Source organism: Schistocerca serialis, unplaced genomic scaffold (genome assembly GCF_023864345.2).
Source record: "Schistocerca serialis cubense isolate TAMUIC-IGC-003099 unplaced genomic scaffold, iqSchSeri2.2 HiC_scaffold_1420, whole genome shotgun sequence".
NCBI lineage: Eukaryota > Metazoa > Arthropoda > Insecta > Orthoptera > Acrididae > Schistocerca > Schistocerca serialis.
This window is the reverse complement of record NW_026047648.1, coordinates 4,036,831-4,047,942: the sequence shown is the minus strand read 5'-3', so window position 1 is coordinate 4,047,942 and position 11,112 is coordinate 4,036,831. Positions and strand designations below refer to the sequence as shown.

The 11,112-nt window shown below is 44.1% G+C and overlaps 1 protein-coding gene across 1 annotated transcript in view; it reads right to left on the bottom strand.

The window, feature by feature from the left end:
• Positions 1-1,423: 1,423 nt before the first annotated feature.
• Positions 1,424-11,112, bottom strand: part of LOC126443036 (protein AF-17-like) — a 113,994-nt gene continuing 104,305 nt past the window's right edge. Inside the window, exon 15 of the mRNA XM_050090882.1 lies at positions 1,424-8,274. Within this exon, the coding sequence (XP_049946839.1) occupies positions 8,215-8,274 (60 nt within the window). The 3' untranslated portion in view covers positions 1,424-8,214. The remainder of the gene's footprint in view (positions 8,275-11,112) is intronic.

The following is an 11,112-nucleotide window of genomic DNA, read 5'->3' as shown; positions in this document are numbered from 1 at the left end:
CTCACAGTTCTCTGCAATAAAAGTCTTTGGATCTATAAAACACATTTTAAGTAACACCAAACTGTGTTCATATTGTACATCTCGCTATAATTATGTAGCAACTTAAATGTTAATTGGAAACGTGGTTGACAAATTTAACTTACTGGAACTTTAAGTGTTAGTGTTTGTGAAGTTATCATTGGAACCAGAACTTTGCAACATACCGGTACTTTTGTCGTACTCAGATACATTAAATCTCCGAAGTTTCACATATAATGAGACACAGGAGAAGCCACAGTTCTCAGCGAGCCTTCGTACGAGGAGCGTTCAAAAAGAAACGAGCCGGAGTCCAGAATGCACACCCCGGTGACAGGACGGTAATATCGTGGCGCGTGTAATGAGGTGCGGTTCCGACCAGAGCTCGCAAGTTCACAGCCCGTCGCCAGAGGGCACGCGTGCGAGTCACGTGATTATACAGAGCTAGCAGCCGCATCCGTCAATGGTCCAACGCTGCCAGTCGTATTGCAAACAGTGACACGGATGCACCGACAGAAGTGTCGTTTGTTTTCTGACAGCAGAAGGAGTAAGAGGAACGGACATTCGTCGACGAATGTCACAAATGTACGGTGAATACTGCACGTCCCTCACAATCGTCGAGGCGTGGCACTTCAGGGAAGGACGGGTATCGTTAGCCGACGACGCACGGTCTGGAGCGCCACACTGCACTACCGACGACATCGTCCAGCCAGAGGATGCACTCATTACCCGGGACCGCCGGGTGACAGTGAAAGCCGCATCTGCCGTAATCGGATCGAGAGTCTGAAGTATTCGCACCGTCGTGAAGGAACGACTGCACGTGCACAAAGTGTGTGGCCGACGGGAGCACCGAAGTCTCTGACCACACCGAGAAACGTGTCGAACGGCCCACTGTGTTCGGGAAGGGAATGCGTTCCCGACTCGAGTGGTGGCCGGAGACTAGTCACGTGTCACCATTTCGAACTGAAATAAAAACGACAAAGCGTCCGGGCTCACCACCACCAGAAAAAGCCAATGCCACCCTCACGAGTGCAGTAAAGGTTATGTCGACGTCGTTCTTCGACCGAGACGGCCCCCCTCCGATTCACTTCCTGCGGCGTAGAACGACAGCGAATGCCCAGCATTACTCGTAAACCTCGACCACCCTCCACCGAACGATCGAATCGAAACGCGAAGGCAATCTCACCCGTAGGGTTGTTCCGCTCCACGACAGCGCGAGCCTACACAGTCGCAGCACACCTGCAGAAATTCTACATCTGTCAGCGAGTCTCCGTTTGAGACGATGTGCCGCACCGTCACTCCCGAGAAATCCTCAATCTGGTCGCAAATTTTGTTCGGTACCCCGTACGTTCGTTTGCCTTAAACTGTGGAGACTTTCCCGACAGGTTAAATGAACACCAAAAATATATACTTTGTGGCACAATTTTTATTACATTTGTTTATAAAATGGAAGTAATTTGTAATAGAATATTCTCACTAAAGGACAAATTTGCTGTCCATATGTACAACTTAAAAAAAGATTATTTCACATCTCATATCAGAACATTGTTCAATGAATATTTACACCTAGTACCAAAGGACACAAAAATGACAAAAAAGGAAACATTTTAAAACCTAGAACAAAGTTCAAAGAACACACGTTCATCACAATTACATTTACCTAACTTTTCTAAAACAGACCATCAAACACACATTAGGCGTAAGATCGAGAGATGAAAAAAGGTCACTAGCTACCACTTGACAGTAATAGTATACACTCCACTGCCGACACAGTCAGCACGGAGACATTCAGACTCGACACACGTGAAGGGCACAGAGAGAGACAGTGGGGGACATACGTACGTACACACATACATGTCTCGTATGAGGAGGGCAAACACGAACATACTTCAATTGTACAATGCTATGCAGTTACTGTAACTATAAAAAATAGCCGTACTGGCTTTAAAAATAATTTATTACATTGTTTGTAAACATTTGCTGTCACATAAGAAAAATTGAGGCTATCCGACCCAGTAGAACTGCACGGTACAGAGGTCATCCAGTATTATAGGAGCGCGTGTTGCGTCAATTTTGAGATCGCAATTTCTGCTCCCACCTATACTATCTCTGTCCGCAAAGGTTTAGTTTCACCGAATTTTAACGCGACTGGTTATTAAAATTTCAATCTCTGTTTACACGAAATTGAGTATCTAATATTACACACTTCACTTCAGTCAAACTGATTCCCATACAACGAGCAGACTACAGAGGAGTTCACTTCCAAAAATTCTGCAGTCTTATAACAGTGGTGTACAAATTTATTCGACAAGTATACAAACGTTTGAAATACTGTCTTCCATTATTTAATAAGTGTGCATCAAAACTTATTGACTGGGGACTAAAATTTTGCTAAGACTGCATCAATAATACAGCTGATTTCAAACGAGAGAAATTCGGATTACTGTAACAACTGGTTCACCCTTTTCTCTACTAATATTCTCTTCCTGTAACACTCACTTCTATACTGTTTCTTTCTATCTTATTGAGCATTTATTATATATTGTCAGACTTTTGTGTACAAACTAATGGTCAGATATTTAGTTATATTCCATCAAATTTGCCTCTCATTTTGTACAAAATCATCAGTACGGCATCTGCACAGGTAGTACGTACGCAACAGTGAACATTTATCGAATCAGTAAAGTAACCGTCATACCGTGAACAGTTGGGCTTGCGGGTAAAAGCTGAGGATACAATTATCTGACAGATCTGGAAAAGAAAGTGACACCTGTCGACAGCCCACGCCTCGAAGTAATAGAATATGTTTCACAGACACTGCGGTAACTGTATAAGTATTTCAGTGCCCGACATTTCAGAAAGAGCGGAATACATTGCAGAACCGATCGGAACAATTCTCCCCATTTTCCGGCAGAACAGCAAAAATCTACAGCCCCCACAAAATTCCTACCACAAAAGGTTTATGTTAGGATGCAAAATGCTGTTCTGCTTTTTTCCCCAAAATACTCTGTTCCAATTATTAGCTCGCATAAGTTCATCTGCGGTACTGGAATGTCTTCGGAGCACATTACGTTTTTGTGTGTCTTTCATAGGGTTTCTAGAAATTCGTAATCAATTACACTGTGTTCTAGATGCTACAGTGTGCAAACCCAAAATGAATCTTTTCAATTACAGTTTCCTGTCACAGATTTGGATTACTAACAGACAGTGTGTGAAGGCCACGAGCTCCACACACAATTTTATTTTTGTTCCGAACAGTACAGAGTGGTCCTAGCTCTGCTCAAAATACCTCCCTTGCCACAACTGGAGCGACACACCTGCCCCTTATTTACTGGACGACCTCCACTTCTTTAAAGCAGTCTTCTGCCAGGTAAAGAGAATGACAGGTGGAAACGAGAATAAAGGGGAACAGGGGCAGCAGATTTTGGCTTCTCACACAACAGAAGAAAAGTGGCACTCGAATTGTGACCGAGAGGAATCCTACATTGGGCCGCGACACTACACGTTACACCGGAACGTGTCGTACGGGTGGAGTCGAGATCTGACACTACACTGCCCCCCTTCTTCACACATTCACACAACAGTACAATTACAATTAGACCGAGAAACGACATTACAGAATGTGTACGGCGACACGGTGCGCCATTCGTGCGACAGTTACTTCTACGAGGTACGGTGTACTGTCCTATCGCGTGTAGTCCCGAAATAAGAAAGTGGATGGTGAGCAAAAATCCGACATTTCCGTATTACGAGAGGGACGTGAGACAGACTGACGAATGTCGACAAAAATGCTTCCGCCCGCCACAATTAAATGCGAGTGTAGGGTAAAAATATGTAGACCTATACCGACGGCAAACTGAAAAAAAATTATCATTTGTGGAGATGTAATTTTCAGGCAGAAAGTGGAACAAAATCTGTCAAAGAGTAAACAATAAGTTCTGCACTTTTAATAGAGAAAAGTAAACCCGTACCTCGGTTAACCTGTCGAGAATCTGCAACCGGTAGCTCCGGGCCGCAGAGGATGGAACCGACTCGCAAATCCTTTTCTGTAAGGTAAATGCAGATAACACAACAGGAACCGGCAGCGGCTGCAAATGGGAGTGAAAGGGGAGCTCCAGCCGGCTAGCTAACTACCTGTTTGGCCAGTCACTCCAGCTCACTCGAGGCCGACTTTTCGAAGAGTTCTTCCCAATCGCTGACACCGAGCCACCATTTTTGTGGGGAGTTTGGGAACCGAACGGCACGGCACGTCTCGCAAGTTACGAAAGTTTTCGCGAAGAGGGGATACTCTGGCGCCTACCCGTGGTGACGACACTTCTCTCTGTGACGTACTGACTGCGAACTGCCTCCGAATCGAATCGTCGACGACGGTCGCCGTGTGCAACCGTGCCCGTTCCTGCGCCGAAATGCCAGAAGTGTGAATTCCAAAGCCGTACTGTGGAGTAAGGTGAGCACACTTCGCAGGCGATACTGCCAGCACGAGAGTGCCGGTCGGAGATGAAACTCGTGCCTCGGGACAGAAATGTCCCAGGTTCCACACGTCAGTTTTATTTTCGACCCGTGCTCCTTCGCCGACTTCACTACCTGTGAAGTGTACACATTTTATTCCACAGTCGAGCTCCTCAGCTCGCAGTTTCGGCATGCCGGCGAACACTCGGTCGTCCATAACTCGGTCACCGATTCGCCCCGATTAAAAAGACTGCTAACAAATGTAATGTACCATCGTGCCGTATTTTCCTCCGAGTAATGTGTTTAGTATTTTTAATGACTTAGAAATTTAGAGCACCACCTTCGTGCCCGTTTCGGTCACTGTAAAATCGCACTCGTGTCGAGTTCCCGATTCTCGTCCCTTCTGGCGCGTGCGACCTCGAACTTTACTTTGGCAGAGTGAGGCATTGCAGTTTCTACAACCGGAAAATCTCAATACGGTGAGGATTTCTGTTCGAGTTTACACCCTCGAGAGAAGTAATACTGGCTCAAAATCGGAGGCAGGACGAACTACACCTATATTGTAATTTGAGAAATACACTTCGCACGATGTCACCTTTAACCCGAAGGTGCCAGCGGCGAGCTATCGCGTGAATTGCCAAATAACAGCCACTGCCCGTTTCCCGCACCTGACCTACACACGGACGACACGACGTGCCTCGGGCACTTCCGAGAGGTTCGCATTTTGGACTGTTCTACCCCACGTTCGAAGTTGAGGCTCTACAGGCATTCCCTAAAATGGACGATAGCTAAATAATCATCACTTTTACATTTTTTTAAAATAATCCCTGAAGTTTTCTGCCAACAAACACACCCGACTGTCGGCAAGATCCGTGAAGTCGGACCGTTCTACTAGACATTACTTAACACTACTATTCGGGAGACCGAGATGACGGACACGGATTCGTACACCTAATACTTCCGCGTAGAGTGAGGCACACAGCGAGATACAAATACGTCATTTATCCCTGAGGTTTTAAATCGTTTATCCTCCTCTCTTCTCCTCCTCGAAGAGACTCACCTTAACAGTACGTCCGATTACACAGTACAGCAAATACTGGAAATATACAAACACAGCAATCTCTCATTAGAAACGCACGTAGGCTCTCAAAACAGTACCACGAGGGCACAAAAGAGTTACATTAGATTAATGTACAAATGGCCTTTTCCTGGGCCCAGTAAAGGATCAATTAGAGAAAAAAAAATACTTGTGAGTGAATTACCAAATAACAGACAGTCCGCAGCAGGGAGAGTGTCGAGTGGAAGAGGTGAGACTCACATTCGGTACGAGGAATACACGGCACGCAGTGCTTCACTCTGCCATTCTGTGGTGAGGAGAGGACCTGGGGAACAGGAGGATAGGATCGGGTGGGATTTCTACCCTCGGGTCACTGCACTGTGCCAGAGCTTCAGTCGAACACACAGTTAAGTTCCTCGCTTTCGATCGTATACACTCGCACTGACTTAACACGTTAACCTACTGCAAGTAATTGCTCGTTCCCGTGCCGATCTTTCCCTTTGCGATGTTTTGAGATTTGGCTACACCGTATTTTCTGCGAGTTCATATATATTTTCTGAAGTTGCTCAGAATGACGTGGCTCGGTAAGAGATGCGAAGGTAAGATCAGACGGGGACCTGTGGTGTTCAGTACCTGCAATCGATTTCTTATGTGCTCTGCAACTGACAACGCGTAATGCTCCCTCGGCACTAACTCCTGAATCGAGTGCTCTGTCGCAATACTGAGCACGAGTCCTTTCTTTTGTCGAGTGTAGCGCACTGTTTCCTTCGCACCCTCTACTACAGTACCACTATTTCACTCTGATACCTCGGCTGTGCCCAATGTGCAGTCACCTCTGGCATTCCATTTTATCAAATCCATTTTTCGACGCACGGCAACCCACCGTCGACGTTCTCGAGTGGTGAATTAAAGAGGAAATCTCGAACAGTTGGCAGCTGTGTGTGATACAGTGACAAGTATCACCGAGGTGTGAAGTGATGTCGAAGTTCCGTTTTCACCTCAGAACAAACTAACGACGCTAGGATGTGACTATTGTACAGGAAACACTAATCTGTGTCCATCCCTTACTCGACGTTTCCCTAAGAACAATATATCGGGCCTTCACTATTTCATTTATTTACTTCTTTGCACCGAATTTTCCGTATCCGAAGAAGAAATGTGTCATCCTACATTAAAAGAAGGAATAGTGAAGCTAGTTTGCCAGGTAAGTGCAAAAGCTATGAGGAACTCTATACAAAAGACACACAAATTACTTTTTTATTTTTAGCTCGATATTTTTGTGCAGTAGGGAAATTTGGATAACAAGAGCAAAGGACTATAGTACACTCCAGACAGTGGAAATTACATTTCTGTAGAGAAGCTCAAGACTTTACAAAACTTCAATCCATCAGAAGCGACCGAAGACACTCAAAAGCGGCAGCCCTCTCAAAAGAGGCAGTCCCAGAAAAATTTATGCATGCTCTCAAATATTGCTGACAGGGGTCACAATCAAAAAGAAGAAGAAGAAGAAGAAAGGGCAAATGAAGACCCGAGGTGAGGTGTACAATGTGGTAACACTGCAAAATATCCCACCAGTGTACAAGTAAAAACGATAAAAATAAAGAATGTCTAGAAATATTTTATTTTTTTACAACCGGCACACAGCTAGTTAGCAGATTGGAAACACATTAGTAAGTATAACATCCCTGATTTAAGCAACATCATTGCGCAATAAACGTGATACGTGCAGCTGAACACTGCTAGATGATGGAAAATGCATAGGCTGTTTCTCAAAAATACTGTGTTTAAAATGAAGCCCAATTCCGGGATATTTTCGCTCCTCGTAGAACTTTTACATTTTTATCTACGAATCTTTCACTTCTGTATAATAAAAGGAAACTAGCTCATATTTTATAATAAAAGAAAAGACTTCATATCTTTAGCAGCCATAATGAAAGCAACACTTAACTCTTCGCGATAGACACATACGAAGTGTCCATTCTTTAGTACAGATGAAACACCTTACGGTAACGAGTCTATTTCACGACACCCAACAAATCCGATAAACATTTCACTTACTTCATAAATGCGTGCCCGACAAAACGGCCTTCAAATTACGAGCCGGGACAAATGGGATGTCAGAATTAGGAGTGAATGGGCAGAGTGAGAATTCCACTTACGTACGTGACACTCGTCTACTTTTCTCGAATCCCCGCAGAATAAAAAACTACACAAATGCAAAAGTTGGGCCCAGGAAAAGGAGAAAGCAGACCTCAGTCATTAGAAAAAGTACGAGAAACAGAAAGAATACATATCGTAGTGAAAAAAATTACAGTGAGAATAACGTATCCGGACGTGACGAGCAAATTTCTGACACGATCCACGTTTAAGCTTTCCTCTTTACACATTACAGAAGAATGCCATCTACAAAAACAGGCTAGCAGAACTATACTACGGCACTAACGATAAGAAATGTTTGCACGTCATCTTCACTAGTTCGCTACCAGAGCAAAACGTTGTACTGAATATTTAGCGAGAGGTGCCGAAGTGAGTCGGCGGCGGCAGTGCGGCCGACGGCGGCGAGTGCGCGCCGCCCCCGGTCACCAGAGCCCCGGGGGCGGGGAGCGCGGCCCCGGCGGCGGCGGCGGTGACGGCAGCAGCAGTGCGCCCCACACGCGCTTCTCCGCCCCCGGCTGCGCCGCCCACCGCTCGGACTATGGGGGCAGCGGGTGGTGGAGGTCGGGGAGGCTACCCCCGCTGTCGCGCCGCATCATCTGAAACGGGAAGAGAGGGCCGGTGAGCCGTGTGCTCGAAGGTCGGAGGACACGTGCGGGGGCCGCGAATTGCCGACGGGAGTCTCCGGCGGTAGTAACGCCGATTAACAGGCCGATCTGCGCATTTCGTACAGCTGAGAAGGTACGGGATTCGGCAGAACTAAAGTTTTGGAAATTTAATATCGAGTGAAAGGGACGACAATGTGCAAGTAGTCCGAGAAGCACTCTTATTTACACACGGATAATATTTTTAGTACGTTCTGATGCTCATTTTGTGTTTTACTATCCTGTGAGAGATACGCCTCGGGCGACACGAGGCAGACGGGGTCGGTCGGCTGAAATCCTGATGCCACGGCAGGTGCCGCACAGTGTGTGTTTCTGTTTACAGGATGTATATGCGGACAAAGAAAAAAAAAATTCCAGGTTTTTCCCGAATCTTCAGGTTAAAAATACATTTTCTCCCGGGTGAAAATACACTTCTTCCGTGTGACAGTATACTTTCCCTTGGAACTGTAAAACTTATCCTTTGAATGGATATGGTTTTATACAGCAGCATAGAATTTCCCGGCACTTTAGAAAATGGAACTCAGGGGAAAAAACACGTTTTGGAAAGATCTTTGACATGCAGCAACAGATAAACTGCATATTTTTGTATTACGAAAGTATAAATTCTGATTCCACCAACAGGAAAAGTCAACGGTTTAAATTAATATACATAGTGTTGCTACAAGAGAAGTAAAAATTTCGCATATGATAATTGTCTCAAACATTCATAAGCTACAAGAGAAGCTAGGTTTCACATACAATGCTGATGTGTTAAGCGCATGTTACAATTTAAGATACATCACACAAATACGCCAGTAAAATTTTTAATACCGATGTAAATCTCTGGTCATCTGGGCTCGAAATTCTTCTAAATGGATCGTCATCAAAGAGTTGATTTTTAAAAAAGAGTAAATGCTCTGCAATTTAAGAGATTCATCGTGCATTCTCACACGTAGTTCATCTTGCGTAAAAGGAAATTTACTTTGAAAATGAAGCTTTTCGAGCAACAATTCGCAATATTTTCCCGCGACCTGTTAGAAATAGATTAATTTCAGCAGTTGCCAGAGAACGCCAGATAAGAGGTGTCACCGTGCTTGCGCAGCTACGTATGTTCATACGTGTAAGACATTAAAAGATCTTAAATTATGTCAGAAAAGAAACAAGACACCAGAGGATACTCCAAGAGTGTTGGAATTTCGTGAATCATACTAAAATGCATAGTTCGCCTTAAAGCGCACATTCGTATGTCCAGACTGCCAATGACGTAGGCCTCGACCTGATAGTAAGCTTTTTGGTTTGGTTTTCGGGACGTAAATTTTCTTGGAGTGCCAGTACTGTATTAGCTCATGTTTGGTTCTTCATTATGCTATAATTTCGTACATGCTAGATAATGAAAACGTGCACTTGAAATGCAGCGAATAGTTTAAAGTAGCCAATAGTGTGGAATTAAACACTTCGTTTCAAATAAATTGACTGCCTCAGCAGGAAAGCTTAATAAAAGCAAAATTTCTTTAGCAAACCAACAAAAATAACTTCATTGTTCTGCAAGGCAATTAATGCTTGACTGTCAGAAAGGTGGAAATAAAATAAAATCTGAAATGAGTAACATATTATAACCTTCCATAATTATGCGAATGTATTTTAATTCACCTGATAGCTCCCAGCCACAGAAATCCATCTTGTTTTCATTTGACGTGAGAGAAGTAAACAAAGAGGAAACAGAAAAATCACTAAATGTAAACACGGGTCACGTGCAGACTACCCACTCCCCGACTATAACTCACACTGCTATGTGCACCAGAACATCAAAAACTGTTCAAAAATAAGTTCATTTTGTAGCGGACATCTCTCTGAAGAGTCTGATACATAAAACATATATCTTCGAGGAAATGTAACACGCGTTATTTGGTCCTAAGTGTTCAGTGCAGTGCCACGTCTCTTCAAACAACCATCTTATACCACACGTTGTCGTATTATTTCGCTCTGTGGAACTCAACCGTGTGTAGTTTGTGATGGATGCCATCAAACTATTTCAGGACAGTGGAAATTAAAATGTTCTGTAGTGCCTCTCCTGCTCCCAGTCATCCAGTTTGACCCCTCGCAATTAATACTGGATAGGATTATTTGTAACCAGGAGAACAAGATCTCAGGAAGGTACCAGTTAGTTGAATATAGTCAATTACAGTCATTGGAAAAGAAATGGACAAAGTACAGGGACACAGTACTAGAAGTGGGTAAAGAATGTTTTTGAACAGTAGTGTGTAAAGGTAGGATGAAGCAAAGCTTGGTGGAATGACACAGTCAAGGCAGCCTGTAAAAGGAAAAAGAAGGTGTATCAAAAATGGCTACATACTAGAACTCTCAGGTAGACAGAGAAAGTTATGTTGAAGAAAGAAACAAAGCCAAACAGATAATTGCAGCATCCAAGAAGAAATCTTGGGAAGACTTTGGAAACAGGTTGGAGACTATGGGTCAAGCTGCTGGAAAACCATTCTGGAGTGTAATCAGCAGTCTTCGAAAGGGAGGTAAAAAGAAAATGACAAGTATTTTGGACAGGTCAGGAAAACTGCTGGTGAATCCTGTTGATGCCTTGGGCAGTATGGAGGGAATATTTTGAAGAGTTGTTCAATGTAGGTGAAAATACGGTCAGTAATGTTTCAGATTTCGACGTACAAGGGGATAGGAATGATGATGGAAATAGGATCACATTTGAGGAATTGGAGAAAATGGTCAATAGATTGCAGTGCAATAAACCAGCTGGGGTGGATGAAACTAAGTCGGAACTCGTCAAAT